The following is an 18623-nucleotide window of genomic DNA, read 5'->3' on the forward strand; positions in this document are numbered from 1 at the left end:
TGGTGTCATTTAACAAATACTTTTCTTGGGTTTAAGACGTCCATTGTCTCAGAAAGCTGGCTGTCTGTATCCGCATCTTCCAGAAATGTCCCCGAGAATGAAGCTCTATACTGGCTAGTGCTAAAGTCAATAAGGGGATTAATTTCCAAACGATGGTGGCCATCTCTAAAACCGTCATATAAAGTATCCAGGTAAAAATGTATTTTCCCTCCTGATTAGAGGCAGTGCACAGGAATATCCACCATGTCTTAACAGGAATCGGCACACTAGATATGGCAAAGTTAAGCCCACATGGCATAAAACGAACAAGCCAAGCTGCTGCCAAGGAGGACTCTGTTCTTACTGGGAAAAATAACTCTAGGTGGACTTGGTTCTTCCCTCTTCTTTTCTTCAGCGTTGGAATGCACGCTGGGTGCCTGCTTCCAAGCCTTTATAGGTTCCGCCTATGTTCAAGCTGGGTGCTGGTAATGACAGTGGTGCATTACACACATTTGCTGGCTTTTTGGCGGTAGGACACACGCACATGTTACAACAGGGGATCGTTACACCCATGCACAAAGTTATTTCTGATTTTAGGCGTCAAATGAAAGATTTCCAGGGCTGTGGAGGCTCTTTATTCCCAGCTGCAACTACCTATTGGCCGGGGGCTGTCAGCTTTGTTGCAGTGTGCTCTCACGCTCTCTTTGGCCTTTATTTCCTTTGTTTTCCTAAAAAATAAATAAATAAATACAAACATATTTAATTTCTCCCCATATTCCCATATAGTATACTTTTTTAATCTGTCTAATCCTGAGACTCCAGATTAGCTCATTGAGAAAAGGTGATGTCTATAAGAATCAAAGCATTTGATATCCTGCAACCAACCTATAACAGACAGATACAAAAATAAAATTTGTAGCATCTGAATAAGCTAAAACTACGAAAGTATTTTAATTTTTATCATGGTTCCAGAAGAGTTTGCTGCAGACTTTTTTGGATATTAGATCTGCGGCCATTCAATCAGCCCAGTCAGCTGTGACTCCTAAGCCGGTGTTTAAAATCTCATCCTAAAAGATTTTATTTCAGAAACTTCCTCTGCTTGTATATCTTCTGAAGCACAGAATCTGCCAAGCACAAAAAAGTCAAATCTTTGCATTTCATCCTAACTGAAAGGAATTGATGGTGAGTGAATGGACATACCCGTCTAAAAGAGCCTTTATTTGTGAGCACCTGAACCACCTTTTGGACCGTTAGTGGAATGCAATCTCAAGATCCTTACCTGGAAAACTCTTTCTGGTGGCCGCTATGTCAGTGAAGCGACTTTGACAACTTCAGGCTTTAACAGCTAATCCTCCTTTTTCATATGGACAAAGTCATTTTCAAACTTCCCCCATGTTTTCTCCATAAACTTTTTTTTCCGGTGGACAATAATTAATCAGGAAATTATTCTCCCAACATTCTGTCAGATCCCTCAGAAGAGTAAGAAAAGTACATTTCGTGGCCTTGATGTTAAATGCACACTGCAGTACTATTTGGAGGGGAAGAAAAGGGCATTTTTGTCATTTTGAAAGGCCTGTTTGCTCTCGGTCAGGGTCAAAAGACAGATCTCATGGCATTCAAAGGGTCATTGGCAAAATGGATTAAAGAAGCTGTCATTCTAAAGTTGCTCCTCCACTTCATTTAAAGACTCATTCCACACGGACAATGGCTATATGCTGGGCCTCTAAGAGACTGGGAACTGCAGCTCAGATTTGAAAGGTGGCTACTTGGTCCTCCATTCACACTTTCTCAAAACATTATAAGGTAGACATTCTGGCATCTGAAGTTTCTGTTTTTGGGTGCAATGTGCTTCAAGCTGTGGCCAAATGATTTCTACCTGCTCTTTAGATATTCCTTGTTCATCCCAGTTGTTGTGCACTGGCTCTAATCTGGAAAGATTTAAAAAAAAATTAATTTTTCCTTAGGATTAGAGGCAGTGCACATATTTCTCTCCCTATTTAATAAATCTATTTTTGCCATTACTTGGCTCGTGTAGTTTCTGGGGTTACAAAGTTTGTTTGGGGGGTTTATGCCATGTGAGGAGGAATAACAGGCAAAGCTTAACGTTTATATTTCTAGTTTGCCTGCCTGCCTGCCTGGCTGGCCTTTCCTGCCCAGACATGGTGAATATCCTTGTTGTTGTCCACTGCCTCTAATCCGAAGGAAAAATAAATGTACGGTCGGTAAGATTTGGTCTTTTTGCAGGGTTGCTATAACCTTTCATTGTGCCATGGCAAATAGCTATAATTATATTAAACCATTTTTATTGAATCCACTTTTTTTTCTCTCTCTTGTTTCTGGTTACTTGCATTTGGGTACAGAAGCTTAAGGGTTAAATCAAATCAAGGAATAAGAATATATTAATCTGTGTAAATGAACATTAGTCTGTGAAGGTCATTGAACTCCTGACGTAGCTAGCAAACTGAAAAATAGACCAAGTCCAAGGGTATGCTACATCTGTGTCCTCCTGTAAAATGATGAATTGGAATTAGAGGTAATTGGAGCGTAACGATGGGCATCGGGGGAACTTTGCTTTGCCTACCCTGTATGACTGGTGTTAAAAAACGCTTAATTTCCCCCTGTATGCTACAGTGCAGGAATGGCTTGTGTATAGCGCTGTGGGAGTGATGCATGCCATCTTGTGACTGTCTGTGAGTCATGGGACGTGCACTCCGCTACAGGTACAGCGCCAAAGTTGGTCATCTATGGTAATTTTGAATGATGTCATTTTGGCGTTCTTAGCGTATGTTAACATTTATTTTTGTGGTTGAGTGCAGTCCTCATTTTGCTATTTTTCTTTTTTTTCATGTATCCAATATTTGTTTGATTTCCTTGTTCTTTGGTGTTTTGTTTTCTATTTTCATTTCAGTGGTTAATACATCAATTGTATTTATTTGGGGGGTGGGGGGGGGGCAGATTTGTGTAGTTTTTTTTTAATTATTTGCTTAAAGGGACACTATAGGCACCCAGAACACTTCATCTAATTGAAGTTGTCTGGGTGCAGTGACCTTGTACCCTTAACCCTGCAATGGTAATTATTGCAGTTTCTGAGGAACTACAATCATTTCCTTGCAGGGTTAAGACTACCTCTTCAATCAGACCGACACTAGAGGCACTTCCTAGTGGTAAGGCACATTTTGGATTCCTAACTGACACTGGACATCCTCACGTGCTGCATGAGGTCTTCCGGCATCAGTCAATTACCCATAGGAAAGCATTGCAGCAATGGCCCTCCTATGCAGAATGCCTAATGCACTAGCGATATTAGCCCCACATCGCGTGACATCGGAGGGGGCAGAGAGCTGACCTAGTGCCAAGGAACATCAGCTGTAGAATTTGGTAAGTACGGTAAGGGTTTATTAACCCTTATAGTGTGGGAAGAGGCTGCGGGGGAGGTATATCCCTGTAATCGACATCAATGCCATTTAGGTGATTGAAAATGTTATACTCTGCATTCAAATGTTTTATTAAACTTGATTTCAGTCTGATATTTTACGTAATTTATTTTTGTTTGGTTACTTCAAGGTTGAAGATTGTAAAAATTTCTTTCAAGTGCAAACAATTTTTCATTCAGCTTCGAAAAGAACTGGTGAGTATTTTAGCTGATGTTCTTGTGTATGCTTTTAATTTCACAACTGATCATGCCACCTCAACTGGCACACAACTCCTATCATTTCCACTCTCTCTTATCTTGGAGAGTCTCTCTGTACAACCAAAAGAGGAGCATTTTTTTGGGAGATGTAAAAAATATAAATTGTAAAAATAAGAATATTGAATGAAGCTTAATGTAGAGTAGTACATTATGTGTTAACGAAAGTTATGGGGCAGGGTTTACCCAAACTCTCAAAACATATAAAATAGATAGAGGTGTCAGCCTATTATATAGGAGCAGTGAGACTTGTTGCTTGGTGTACACATAGATATTTTTAACCAGAAAAGATTGCTGGTCCCAGAGGCCATAAACATATCCCCTAATAAGGCATTGTACATTTATACTGTGAGTGCTGATCAGTATTTGATAGGGATTCTGTGAGTGCTGTGCAGTTAGCAGAATTGCACTGTGTGGCTGAAAAGTGGTCTGGCTGTTTCATTGCTGCATGCTGCGTCTTAAGACAATTATGTGAAGAAGCTTCCGAAGGATTAGCAATCCTGCTGCGTTTTGAGATGCTAACTCTACACCCACCTACCGCACTCTCGATATCTCTTTAACTGTCTGTTTGCCAATGGGCTCTGCAATTCTCTAACCAGAGTCCTCGTGAAACTGGCAGTGCATTAGGAGAGACAAGTCAGTTAATACTGTGCAACACAAAAAAAACTAATTGGACAGAGTGTGATTGATTTAAAAGGATTAAGTCTCTTCCATGATGAAACACAGAGACTAGTTTTGTTCTGTGTTGAAAAGCGTTTGGATAATGTGTTAAAACTTTATAGCAACAAAGACTGCCAACCGCAACACTAAAAGGTTATTTACCAATGTGCGAAGTATAAGGAATTACAAGTGAATTTTAAATTCAAGCCCAAAGTAGCAAAAACTGGACATTCAGCTGACTTTAATAATGTGTTTAGTTCAGTTATTTTAGCCTTGAATTTGAGGTTCACGTTTTTAGTTTCTCTAAAACTGCAATGATTTACATTGCAGGACTAAGGGGAAAGGGACAATGCATTCAGACCACTCCAATGAGCTCAAGTGGTCTGGGCGCCTATGGTAAGCTATATAAGTAAAACCTTCTGTAAACGTGTGGTAACCAAATTCACTATTAATTTAGTTAAAGGGACACTATAGTCACCTGAACAACTTTAGCTTAATGAAGCAGTTTTGGTGTATTGAACATGCCCCTGCCGCCTCACTACTCAATCCTCTGCCATTTAGGAGTTAAATCCCTTTGTTTATGAACCCTAGTCACACCTCCCTGCATGTGACTTGCACAGCCTTCCATAAACACTTCCTGTAAAGAGAGCCCTATTTAGGCTTTCTTTATTGCAAGTTCTGTTTAATTAAGATTTTCTTATCCCCTGCTATGTAAATAGCTTGCTAGACCCTGCAAGAGCCTCCTGTATGTGATTAAAGTTCAATTTAGAGATTGAGCTACAATTATTTAAGGTAAATTACATCTGTTTGAAAGTGAAACCAGTTTCAGAAACAAAGTGATTTAACTCCTAAATGACAGTGAATTGAGCAGTGAAATTGCAGGGGAATGATCTATACACTAAAACTGCTTGATTTAGCTAAAGTAAGTTAGGTGACTTTAGTGTTCCTTTAATTCTAAGTTATACATTGTGTTCTGGGATATTACCAGCAAATATATAGAGGAAATATTATTGACAGGGGCTGTGTGGGCATTATGTGTAACAACTTGGCCGATGTTTTTATATGTCCAGATTATATCATTATGCTTGTAGCATGTGCTAGCAATGTGGCTGTGATTGCTTTTCCAGAATGAATACAGAGAGACCGTACTAGGGTTCAATATGGTGAATTATCGAGCCTGCAAGAACATGTGGAAGGCTTGTGTGGAACATCACACCTTCTTCCGCCTGGACTCTCCTCTGCCACCACACAAGAACTTCTTTTCCCATTATTTCACTTTGGGCTCTAAATTTCGGTACTGGTAAGTGATCTATCAGAGCTAACAAACAATGAGAATAAAGTATGCAATACTCCCAAAACACAGATGTATTCAGTTTGTCAAGATGCTAGAGGAAGCAAGCACACAGAAATGTTCTTACTGTAATTTTTATTATGGTGCAGAATTATTGTATGCCATATTAAAACGAGTTCTTCACTTATTTTGAATTTTAAACTAACACTCAAAGCACCATAACCACTACAATTTTCTATAGGGGTTATGTTGCCAGGAGGGTCCTTGTGCCCCCCCACCCCCAATGTAAGTTGTAAAAACCATTTGCTTTAAGTGTTTATGTAGTAGCATTTTGTCATTGATGAGCCATTAACTTGAGGTAGACCAGTTGCATTAATCAATGCCACATAAGATTTACATTTTGGATGCTTTAAAATGATTTTAGTTGCTCCAGCAGGTCATTGCAAAGTTCTTGAGCTGTAAACATTACTTGCTTTGTGGCTTTCAACTCGCTCACAGCAGTTAAATGCTGCCCTTACTCCAGCAAAATCTTTTTAATTACCATTTTCATAGCAATCCTGGCTGTCCTGGAAGAATACTGCACTGTGTTCATTTAAGAGTTTTTTTAATTTTTCAATTTTCTGTGATGCTCAGCCTCTTGAGTATGATGGCTGGCTGAACGTCAGGGGATGTGTAGTCTTAAAGCACCAGCAGTGCTGAGATTGGTAATACATGCTGTAGAGAGTGAAGTCAGCAAGTGCTACTCCCCGGAGTAATCTGTCCTCTGGGCAGGCCGAACATTTGTTGGAGATCGAATTCCACCTGCATGCCTTGCGAGAGTCGGCGGACCCTTTCTCTCCATTCATTGACAAGCTCAAGTGTGCTGGCAACATGTCCATTTCTAAAAATGACTGTGGCAAGAGCTTGGCCCTCTTACATGCTCTCTTGTGTGCATTCACGGTCTAATAAGCAAACCTTCTAGAATCACAAACATTATTTTCTTTTTCCGATTAGCAGACCTGACCCTTTAACGAATACAGCGCAAAGAAATGTTTAATGTTAGTTTCATAATTCCAAACATACATTTAAACCCAAGTACCAAGTGTTTGATTGAAGGACAGGTAGAACAAGGGAAACTGTGATATTTGTTTTAGAATTGTTTAATGTGAAAGGTTGAATTTTTTTTTTCTATCCTCCGTGTGTATTATTTAAAATACATGTAATTAACAGTACTTTAGTGCATCTATTGGCTTGCCCTTTACTATTTTAATTTTTTTAAACAATATATTTATGTTTTTAATTTCAGTGACTGTTGAAGAGCATATGAATTTGGGTACAGAAAGCAAACAAGTTATTGCATGGTGCGATAACATCACAAAGTCCAGTGCTTGTCCTCTAATTGTATTCATAGAGGTCAAGTAACTGTGATGGAATAGGCCATCTGTACATCTTGTATTGGCATATATAAAGGCAATGCAAACTAGCACACCCTTCCTAATGACATAAAATATATATAAAACCTAAAATGAATTGATTGCATACAAGTATCTCATTCAGAAAATGAATGCATCTTTGAAGCATAATCTCCACAGATGACCAGGGATGGGAAGCTGTCACATTGTTTATATGGTTCTCGTATTTTCTTTAATGAGGAGAGGGTCTATCCCCCTTTCTCACTGATTTGGTCCAAAAATAAAATGATCTGATTATTCATTGGTGAACCCACTTCTTTCCATTTTCTGGCGATCAGCATTTTCATCCCAAGAAGATTATGGAAACTAGTTACTTAACCGAGCAGTGCCACTTTAGGAGTGAAGGGTAAGCCATACACAGTCACTTGAAGTAGAAGCTGAAACATATCTCTCCAAATCAGAGCTACTTTCAGGCAACTCCACCATGTATGTAATAAGGTCCCGGTTTGACCACACTCCCTCTGTCTAGTGGCCGTGTTACTCTTCCTTATTTTAAAGATCAGGCAGCCATTTATGTGACTGATTACTTCCATTATTGGGAAGCAGTTTACACATGGTTTTTCTTTTTCAGTGGAAGGACCGAAGTCCAGTCTGTACAGTATGGGAAGGAGAAGGCCAATAAAGACCGGGTATTTGCCAGGTATGACCCCCTCAGCCATGTCATGCTCCCACTTCTCCAGGATGAACATGACTGTGTGCTGGGTGCTGCAATCCGTGTTGTGGAAGCACCCGCTGTACCCCCCTATTCCTTTTTATCTTGGTGCTAGTGGATTTGAAGTGTAACATTCAGTCATAAATGAGGTCCGCCTTGTATCTTCAGGATCCCTGTGTAAATCTCAAGAGGACAAATTAACATCAAAAGATAAATATATTCATGTTTTTTTTTTTTTTTCATTTTTTTTTTTTCTTCAAGCAAGTTATGACAAACATACACACTTGTTTAAACGGTGACAGCAAATGTGACTTTAGTCAGAAGTGTGTTTTGGATACCTAGAATAGATGATCAATGATGGCAAAAAGATTAGTGCTTCTACAGACACTCACCTCGCACACACCTCGCACACACTCAAACCTCACAAACACTCTGACACATTGAGGCACTCTTGCCACAAAAGGCACTCTCTTCATATCTCTGTACTGTTGAAGAATATTTGTGCTTAATAAGCTAATGATATGTATAGTTAGTTTACTCTTATTTAGAATGACCACTTTGTTTGCTCAATATATTTTGTAAAAAATTGATGTGAAAGTGATTTGGGGATGTGCAGTGCTAGCTGCTACTGTCAGTCCTTCTGTAGTTCGCAGGTGACAGATCATGCAGGCTGACAGCCTGTCTCTATGGTAGATATTTACCATTGTGGTGAGTTTTTCAACAGTTGCCGCTCTCAACAGGAAATGCAGAAAAATTCACCAGTGGGTGGGTCCCTTACTTTCAAAACTGTTCATTAGACTTGCACAAACCTAAAATTATCTAGAGCTTCCATCGCTGCGCCTGCCATGGCCCAGGGTTGTCTTTTGATGTTACTGTGAGCTTGTCAGGTGAGTGTTCCGATACTGGTGTCAATAAACCGCCTGTTGCTACCTATACTTAGACTTATTCAACAGAAAACTGTGCCTGCAACTTGCATGCATCTAATAACATGTCGCCTCCAAAGGCTTCTTTATTGCAATTTTAGGCATCGTGCAGCTCTGTTCATTTGCTACAGTTCTTTCTCCCATGTTAACATGGAATTTGTGTCTCTTAATTGTTAATTAGCCGCTGAACTTCTTTTCTTAGAATATAGTGCTTTTTCGGGAACTGAAATGTCTGCTCAGAATTGTTTTGGATATAGAAAATAATGATTATTTAACAGGGCTGAGAATGATGATTTGTTTCTCGATGATATGCGTGTCACTGTGAGTGCACTTTTTACTTTGACAGAGTACATTTTACATGTGATTTTTAGCAGGCAGAAAATAAATATTACGATAAAGCAGGCTTTTCTTAGAAATGGAATTCTGAATATTTTGTCTCGTTGCTTGTGGTTTTTCGAGACAGTGTCAGAATGAGTGTCAGCTGCCTCTTTACAAACGTTTTAATGCGTTCTGGCTTTTTTGTGTTGCTTGGATTGTCTCTCATTTGTGAATGGGTCAAACTGCAGAGAATCTGTTTTCCTTTATGCTAAATATGCAAGATTCACATTGGAAAGGCTCCAGCTTGAAAATGAAAAAGGTGATCATGATATAGTACCCATTGTCCAAGATATCTGTGCAGTATTATTCTCAGCCCTAAAAAGTAACGTGCTGAAGAGAGATTACTGCTGAAAGATATTGGGAAGAATAGAGTTGCCAGAAACATGTTCTGTTGGACGCTTATCACATTTCATGTTGATGGGCAGCATATTAAAATTGCTGTAGTTAAATGCTCTAAGATTCCTCATTGATCAATGACTGATGGTGTGTGTGTGTGTATATGTATATACATTTGCATTCTTTCTTATAAATCTTTTTTTTTGCTGCACCCTTTCCTGATGATTTTATCATTAATTGCATTCAGAAAATGACAAATGAGTAATATTGCTAGTAATAAGACGCATTTACAATTTGAGGCATGTGTTCAATCCTTGAGCAAATAGAAAGACCGTGAAAGCTCCTTACCTGAAAACATTTCACTCTTACAGTGACAGAATAAATTGCACCTCTTTATTTTTTTACATTGAAAGTGACACGTGAACCAAAAAAAGAAAACCCCAAATCAGAAACTAAAGTGACAGAAAAGGTGCAGCACAAAATAATTGTGATAGAAAATTGGACACAACACTTTTTGTACCTAATCCCAAATTTACGGGGGCAAGCCACCTAAATGGTGGGTTTTCACTATAGGGTCAGGAATACATGTTTGTGTTCCTGACCCTATAGTGATCCTTTAAGGAAGAGTGTATGAACTATTAATCTTAAGTAAAAAAGTCACAAAATGAAAATACATATAGTTACGCACAGAGTTCACTGACACACACAGATGACACTGACACACACACACACATTTACACAGAGGACACTGACACACACACATTTATTTTTTCTAGTTATTCAGCTGTATCCCATTTTTGTTCATACACATATCTGTATTTGAGGTTCGTTTGGGGGAAACCTCTTGGGAAGCTGTATCCATCTTTTACGCAGTTAAGTACCTCTGCATATTCCTACCATTGAGTTGGTTAGGTGTACTTGTGTATATATATTTTTTTGTCTTGTGCATTTTTTTCTTCTTCATACACACACATTTACACAGATGACACTGACACACACACACACACACACATTTACACAGAGGACATTGACACACATTCGCTGACGCACACACTTGCTGACAGACACCCACTGATTTGACAGAAACCTACACATTCTCAAATGAGTATTTTTTTATTTTATTTTTTTCTTCTTTGTGTACCCAGCCTCCCTTTCCTTTGGGAGAGTTGGAGTGGAGTGGGGTTGTGTGATGTCCGTGCTCTTGCAGCACTGCTCCATTGCGCTCTGTTTAGTGATGCCGGGACTGGAGTGGCGCGCAACGGAGCAGTGATGGAAGACTACGAAGAGTAAAGCTCCCTTTCAGCCTCCATTCTCCCTCAGCTGGTCACCTCCTAGGAGGAACTAAGGTCGTCAGCTAGCTACGTCTTGGCGTACTTACTGCCTTCGGTACGTGTACCCTCAGAGGTACGCATACCACAGATTTAAGTAACTTGGCCCTAGGTCAAGCAGTGATCAGCCGTTTCTTTGTGTATGTATCTTCTTGGTAATGAAAGAGTTAACAAGCCTAATGTTGCATTTGAACTGGAAAACATACTTCCTGATGTCTACAAACCATTTTTCTTTCTAAACCAGATCTCCAAGTAAACCATTATCGCGAAAACCAGGCAGTGAAATGGACTGGGAAGTAGTGAGCAGGAATTCCTTGTCCAACGACAGGCTGGAGACGCAAAGCCTGCCCTCGCGCTCTCCTCCCGGCACCCCCAATCAGTAAGTCGCTGCTCTATGGGGGTTATGGATTTATGTCTCAAAATGCATCACACCACACAATGACCATCATGTATTCCATATGCACCTCTTTCTCACTGTCTCTCTTATAGCCGAAATTCCACGTTCCCTCAAGACAGGACACGGCTGCGCCCTTCTTCTGTTGGACATTTGGTAGACCACATGATTCACACTTCTCCTGGTGAGGTCTTTGCTAACCACCGATCTCCGTCCTCCACCCAAGCTAACAGCATCATCCTGGACTCTCCACAGTAAGCCATCTCTCTTACCAGGCTTGGCATTAAATGCCAAGCTTTTTTTAACGGTATTTGTGCAGCTTTCTTCTTCACTCTCAGCAGTTTCATTTTACCTTTTGGCTATAGTTTTTAATTTTTTAAATCTTTAGCTGTGCACTGTCTGTTTACATGGTGAAACCTTTAAAAAGCTCTCTGCAGACATGCCAGCTCTGTAAGATGATTTATACTATTTACTCCCCACATGCACAATATGTGTATAAACACAGACTGCATTGCCACTTTTTACAGATTTTATAGGCTCCCCAGCTGCCTGATATTTTAAGCATTTTATGCTCTGGTTGGAAGCTGAATGAACCAATACTCGGACCATTAATTAGATAATAAGATCCAAAAGAACTAACTCAGAATATAATACGTGAGAATTACACGTTTACAATTGTTGCATTTGCAGTAAATTCCATATATTCCCAGCAATTAGCACTGCCCATAGAAAAGGCAGAATTCTGCAAAATTGAGTAATAAAAAATACAGCAATTTTAAAGAGCCTAAAACTTCCCACAGAGTACAATTTGTTCCCCCCCCCCCCCGCTTTCTTACGATATATAAATACAGAGGAAAAGTATACAATCTGTGGGAAGGTTTTTTCACTTGCACTTCTCCAAAACTTTAACATGTAACTTACTTACATTCAATTCTAGACACATTAAGGGATCTAAAATTGAGCCAAAGTGAAACCATTTTTTGAAAGTTACTCTGTGGTGTTCTCCAGTAGACACATTGGTTAGCCTTGCTCTGGTGTACAAAACTTTTCCCAGCTAAGCCTAGTGCTGTTTATTTGAATTGACAGGGAAGTCTGTATATCTGTGGGAATCAGCTGGCAGGTCTTGTGGTGGTTGAACTAAAAGTAGATAAGGGCATCTTTGGATGGTTACGTTTCTAGGGAGTTGTATCTCCTCAACAAGTAGAAAGCCACATGTATGCTAACGCAGAAATATGCATCATTTGATGGATCTATGTTTGCTAGTCGCTTGTCCTGCACTGTTTCGCTCAGCTTGAGAAACTGGCTCCAGGATGTGGTACAATCTGAACCATTTTATAACTTCGTAGAAAGTATATCTAAAGATCGAACTCGCAAAACCAAACTCCTTGTCACCCTGGAAAATACGTCGACAACAGAGAAGCAGAAAAGGCATTTTCTCACTTCTAGTTTCATACTGTAAATGTAGTGCATTTTTTAGTCATTATTTTGCCGGTGGTATTTTCTTTCATGTGGTCACACACGCAGGTTTACAAACCATGTGATGAAAGACCACAGCTGGTCACCTTTGTTTGTGAGCGTCAAAGGTCTAGCAGGGTTTTAGGATTTTATTTTGTTTGTTCATTCATTTATTGTCAGTGCTAATTAGTTAAATCTGCATTTCAGATCGTTTATTCCCAGTGCCAGAGTCAAGGAACCCGCTTATTAAAGGGGTCCTGCCATTAGATATAATCTGTGCAGCATCATATAACATTTTAATAACTATCTAAACCTTGCTTTTTGTTTTGATTGAACCTCATTTTTCAATCATTGCAGCAAACCAATAATTTCCCGCTAATCTTGGGCAGCTTTATCAGTGCATTCAAAGATCCATTTCTTGTTTTCTTCACATTGAAATGCTGGGAGCTGATTGTCAATTGTCTGATTCGCTGCTGACATCACATGATCCCTGTAGCCTTGTTTTTATGTCCTTACACATCAAATCGTTTGGAATTTGTGATGTAATTCCAAGATGGCCGCCTCCACTCTGATGCTCTCACAGATGTTTAAGTGAGGGTTTGCCTTAAACTTTTTTGTGCAGGTTTGACTATTGGCTTACATTAAACAAACTCCCTTTCCAAAGTTTTCCTTCCTTTGTGCTCAGCTGGAGCATATGCCATAGGTCTCAATGTGACACCTGTAAGTCACCTGTGCTATGATCGGCTTTAGCTAGTCTCATCTTCTGGCACCTAATACAGAGTTTGCTAATTGATTCCAAAATAAAATGGGGCTTATTACACCCTATCTCACTTCTATCTTATTTCCTACCCATCCTATTGCACTATGTGATAAGGAGGAGAGGTGGATGGCTGCTGCACAGTTATTAATATACCAAGTGTTTCTGTGTTACTGTATGTACACAATGTAAGCCTTCTCTTCAGTGTTTGGCACTGTATTGCTACATTTTCTCTCATGATATGTTTCTTTGTATCAGACGTTAGACATCTGGGTACTAATGATTTCTTCACATGAACTTTGTGCATTACTAGCACATTTTATTTGCATCGTATTTATTATTTTACTCCATTTTAGAGTTTTTTATTTTAATATTTTGCACTTTATTTTTATTATGTTGTCACTGTATTTATTCCTATTTGCTCTAAGTATTAGCTCCTCGCTATGTGATAATTTTTTCTGTTTTTTTCAGTTTTTTTGTCTAATTGCTAGTTCGTGTAGAACAGAATTATTAGTGAGATGATCAGTTGTGCCTCCCTTTCAGCAATACACACAAGATTGCTGGTTTTTACAGCTCTGGTGATCTGTTTTGTATGGTTTACTGGGTCTTTTCTGACCGACCAACTGCAGATTCGGAATCTAAAACAAGCTCAACTGACTGGGCTGAACTGAGCATCGGTCATAAGGTTAAATTGTTTTTGATTGTTTGAACAAAATGATTTACATGTACCTTTAAAATAAAAAAAACTTGACTGTGTTTCTCTCACAAATAGATCCCAAGACAATGTGGTTGAAGCTCCTCCCCCTGCGCTGCCACCAAAACAATCTAAGAAGAACAGTTCCAACCAAATTTATCACTCCCAACAAGAACTGGAAAACCATGTGAATGAAAGCTTCGATCCTCCGTGGAGTCCTGATAAATGCACAGTGAGTCGTTTGTTGTTTGTGTTTTTCCTGTGTTCTGCATGGTGGCAGTCCTGTGTCACAGGCAAGCTGTGCATATCTGTACAGTGTATCAAGAGACAGAATCAGAGTCCTAATATAAAAGACACTGTCATAGTTCCATAATCTTCTCAAACACCAGCGTTTTTCTGTTTTCCAGCCAAATGGCCTTGTGTCCCATGACAATCTGGTGTTGATTAGAATGAGACCTGATGAAAACGGGCGGTTTGGCTTCAATGTGAAGGTGAGATAAGTCATGGTACACAATGGGGGAATAGTACCGAGATTCATGTCATTATAAATGTACAAGACTAGCAGTTTAAAAGAATAAACTAAAGTGGGTTTTGGAATGTGTGCAAATCCATAAACTGTCCTGCGGACACCTGTGTAAGCGCACACAGGCCTTTTTACGATAATAGAGTATTGTATTGTTGTCCGCTGTGTCCACCCACAAACTACTTACTTGTGTTGTGAATAACTTTGCAGAGGAGCAGGAACAGGCTTTGTGGAACCAATCTTCTTGTAAATTGTGATTAGACAGATTTCCTGATATTTCCATAGTATGTGCGTGAAACAGCTGATAATTGTTTCTTTCCCGTATTTGTCACGCTTTACAACAGATGTTTTGGTGCCCACGAGTTTACTTCTATTTGTGAGCTGATATCTGCTAATGTTGCTGTGTACCTTTCAGTACACTGCATGATCTTCCTGGACATTGCCCACTAAGCTATTGGTAAAACCCCCCCACCCCCAGAGTATGATTACCTTTCCCTTCTATTTGCTTGTTAAAGAATATTTTTTGGGAGTGTGTATGTTTGTTGCAGGAAATTAATGGTTGTTTTAATTCCTGCAGGGAGGGTTTGATCAGAAAATGCCGGTTATAGTGTCAAGGGTAGCGCCGGGAACATCTGTAAGTACTTCAAGAACACATCTCTCAGTATTAAGAGTTAATCCTTGTGCCATCTGTTCTCCTGTAATATTGGCTGAAAAAAGACTCTCAGTCCATCAAGTTTTATTTTTGTGGGCTCCTTTTTATCAAACTGGCAGTGCAACCGAAAGATCTGTCATTAATAATGTGTAGACGAGATGGTCCACTTCAGTTATAAGGTTTCTATAAGTGGTGTGCTCCCTCAACGCTCTCTGCAGCACACACTGATCAGCGTTTCTCACTGCATATCTCTCCTGTCTCCCTTGTGCAGGCTGACCTGTGTGTCCCTCGTCTAAATGAAGGCGATCAGGTTGTATTGATCAATGGACGGGACATATCGGAGCACACGCATGACCAGGTTGTCATGTTTATCAAGGCAAGCTGTGAGCGGCACTCTGGGGAACTCGTCCTGCTGGTTCGGCCAAATGGTGAGAACGATTTATCCCAGACTTCATAAAAACCATTAGTGCCAAATGGCTGTATAACACTACTTAGCTGTAGTCACTTTAGCATGCAAAGCTAAAGCTAATTGTTACCTGTATATTAGCTAGAAAAGGCTGAAATTAAATATTTCACATCGCAAAGTGCAGACACACACACAGATGTGACTGATTATCCTTAGTGTGCTTCCAGCCATTGTTGTATAAGTGTTTACAGAAACAGACTGGTTCATATTTTTTTTCTTTTACTTTCTCTTTCCTTATCCATGGAGGTCTGTAGCCAGTCGATGCAGCTGATTTCCAAACATAAATTGTAATCAGTTCCTATCTAAGAATCTCCGTATTATTTCCTTACTATAAGTGTTTGTTTTTATGAGGTTACAATAAATGGATATTTACACTTGTTTTAACGCTCTGGGTTGATTTTTAAATTGGCATTCTAGTCACCTGTATAGAGAGCTTGGTTTACAATCATATAATGTATATAATAATGATTGTGTCTACATTACTAGCTGTGTATGACATAGTGGAGGAGAGGATGGAGAATGAGCCGGACTTTCAGTACATCCCAGAGAAGACTGCCGTGGACAGCGGTCATTCTGATGAAGACACACTTAGAGAATCTATGATACAGCTGGCAGAGGGTCTGCTTGATGGAACGGTCCTTGCACAGTTTGATGTAAGGAAAGCCAATATGTTATGGTTACCGTTCACACTGTCCAAGCAGTTATTGTGTGTTATTTATTTATTTTTTATAACCATTTTTTTTTTATTTTTAACGAAAAAAATAATATAAATTAAAACAGCAATGTAGGGCATACAAGTTCCAAATAACAGAAATATTTAGTGAATACATTAGTCACACAATTGTTCATTTTTAATTAGTGTAAGTAATATTTAAACAGGTGTGGTATTTATCACATCTATGACAAAGGTTACCAATAGAGGTATCACCATTGAGTTATTCACTAACAAGGTAACATCTGCCAATTATATCTTTAACAAAAATAGGAAACTTAATGCTGGTCATTTAGTAAAACTATTTAAATGGGGAACAGGTCCCCCGCATCAACTTAGACACATCACCCAATATCAAGATATGCCTCAACTATAAATCTCCTTTCTTCCATTAATCTAAAAAAATAAAATAAATAAATCTTTAACATTCCAACGTCAAATATAAAATTACTAATTCCATGGTAGGGTGTACCATACATACTGATTCATAAACCCCTTTCTGGTATACAACTATAGGATTTCCCCACCAATTAAACCATTCTAAACCCTAAGGTTGCCACCATGTTCCTCCGTTTTCATGGGGGTATTCCTTCCGAATCCACACATCAACGGGAGTGTGGGTACATTGCCCAAATGAAGTAGAGTATTCGTAGCCCACGTGAATTTTCCATTATGAAGTATAATGAAAAAAAAATTCAATAGATAAATTAAAATAAGACAAATAAAGTATCAAAAATCGCCAGTAAGTGGTATGCCCTCGCCATCTCCCTGATCTCTAACCCTCCCCCCCCCCCCCAACCCTCCTATCTCCTCAATCAATGCCCTCTCCCCTCGCCAGATATCCTCTCCATGGTCACCACTGTTCAACATGCCTATCGCCTGTGCCGATTATTGAGGCCTGTGTAGCCTCTGCTAAATGAATCTCCTCTTCTAAACTATGTAGCCACTGTTCCTTATTGGGATCTCCACTTGTTTCCAGAGGGCAGGTATCATCGCTTTTGCTGCGTTAAGAAAATGTCTCAAAATTGATATTTTATATTTGGAGATTGGCTAAGGTGTAAGATGTAACACCACCTGTTCCACTCCAAACTTTTTTAAACCTCTCAATTTTTGGATGATATATGTATTGAATTTCCTTTCCCACTCCTTTCTAGCAACTGTATAGGAAGAAGCCTGGGATGACCATGTCTTGTGCCAAATTACCTCAAAATATTCCCAAAAACAGATACAGAGATATTTCGCCTTGTAAGTATGATCCTGATTTCTTTCATGCTGTACACGATGTGTATACATTTATCCTCAAAAGACCAATTTAATCTGCTACTTGTGAAATCTGTCTAGGTCTAAGCAGTGAAATCAACAAGATGATATGTCCCTTCACAAATCGAATGAATGAATTCTCTCTCCTAATTCCAAGTACCGAGTCTCTATAAATTCTATAACCTGCAGTGTGTCTGCCCCAGGGCACGTACTTAGTGGGAACACCACCTCCCAGAAAAATGCAAGCAGTCAAATAGGATTTTGTCACCAAAGTGAGAATTGTTGGAAATTCTAGGCCAAAATAGCTGAATTTGAAAAGCCATCTATGCTTCTAGTTGGAATACTTTGGTTTTAAATGTAAAATTCCCTTTGAATTCCCAACAATTCTCACTTTCGTGAATAAACGTGAATGTTCTGAGTTATTCTACAAATGTTATTCCGGAGGGGGTGAGGGAAACAATGACTCTGTGACTTTGTCCGGGTTATTCACTGACGTGTGAATTAAAAGTGAATTTTACATTTAGAGTAGCTGACTTCAATTTGGCTATTTTCACCTTAAATTTAAAATTCACTTTGGATTTCTTCACAAACACAAAGAAATACACATGCCATTAAGGAGTTTTATTTATTTTAACATTTGTTTTTAATATATTTCCTTCTAATGATCCCATTACTTGTTATAGATGATGCCACTCGGGTCATTTTGAAGGACGGTGAAGACTACATTAATGCAAACTATATCAATGTGAGTGGAGAGATTGCTCAATACTTGGGATGCATGACATTCTCTTTAGCACTGAACTAAGGAGGCCCCTTGTATTACATATCCAATAAAACCCCATGTATTACATATCCAATAAAACCCCATGTATTACATATCCAATAAAACCCCATGTATTACATATCCAATAAAACCCCATGTATTACATATCCAATAAAACCCCATGTATTACATATCCAATAAAACCCCATGTATTACATATCCAATAAAACCCCATGTATTACATATCCAATAAAACCCCAT

General features: G+C 39.1%; 1 protein-coding gene across 1 annotated transcript in view; it reads left to right on the plus strand.

Moving 5' to 3' along the window:
- PTPN4 (protein tyrosine phosphatase non-receptor type 4) overlaps window positions 1–18623 on the plus strand; it is a 77888-nt gene that overhangs the window by 51609 nt on the left and 7656 nt on the right. The window contains exons 11-22 of the mRNA XM_063429232.1: window positions 3544–3607; window positions 5455–5627; window positions 7641–7709; window positions 10931–11065; window positions 11176–11334; window positions 14065–14218; window positions 14394–14477; window positions 15087–15143; window positions 15433–15589; window positions 16114–16280; window positions 17494–17584; window positions 18283–18344. Of these exons, the coding sequence (XP_063285302.1) occupies window positions 3544–3607; window positions 5455–5627; window positions 7641–7709; window positions 10931–11065; window positions 11176–11334; window positions 14065–14218; window positions 14394–14477; window positions 15087–15143; window positions 15433–15589; window positions 16114–16280; window positions 17494–17584; window positions 18283–18344 (1372 nt within the window). The remainder of the gene's footprint in view (window positions 1–3543; window positions 3608–5454; window positions 5628–7640; window positions 7710–10930; window positions 11066–11175; window positions 11335–14064; window positions 14219–14393; window positions 14478–15086; window positions 15144–15432; window positions 15590–16113; window positions 16281–17493; window positions 17585–18282; window positions 18345–18623) is intronic.

This window comes from Pelobates fuscus, chromosome 8, assembly GCF_036172605.1.
Source record: "Pelobates fuscus isolate aPelFus1 chromosome 8, aPelFus1.pri, whole genome shotgun sequence".
In the NCBI taxonomy this organism is placed as follows: Eukaryota; Metazoa; Chordata; class Amphibia; order Anura; family Pelobatidae; genus Pelobates; species Pelobates fuscus.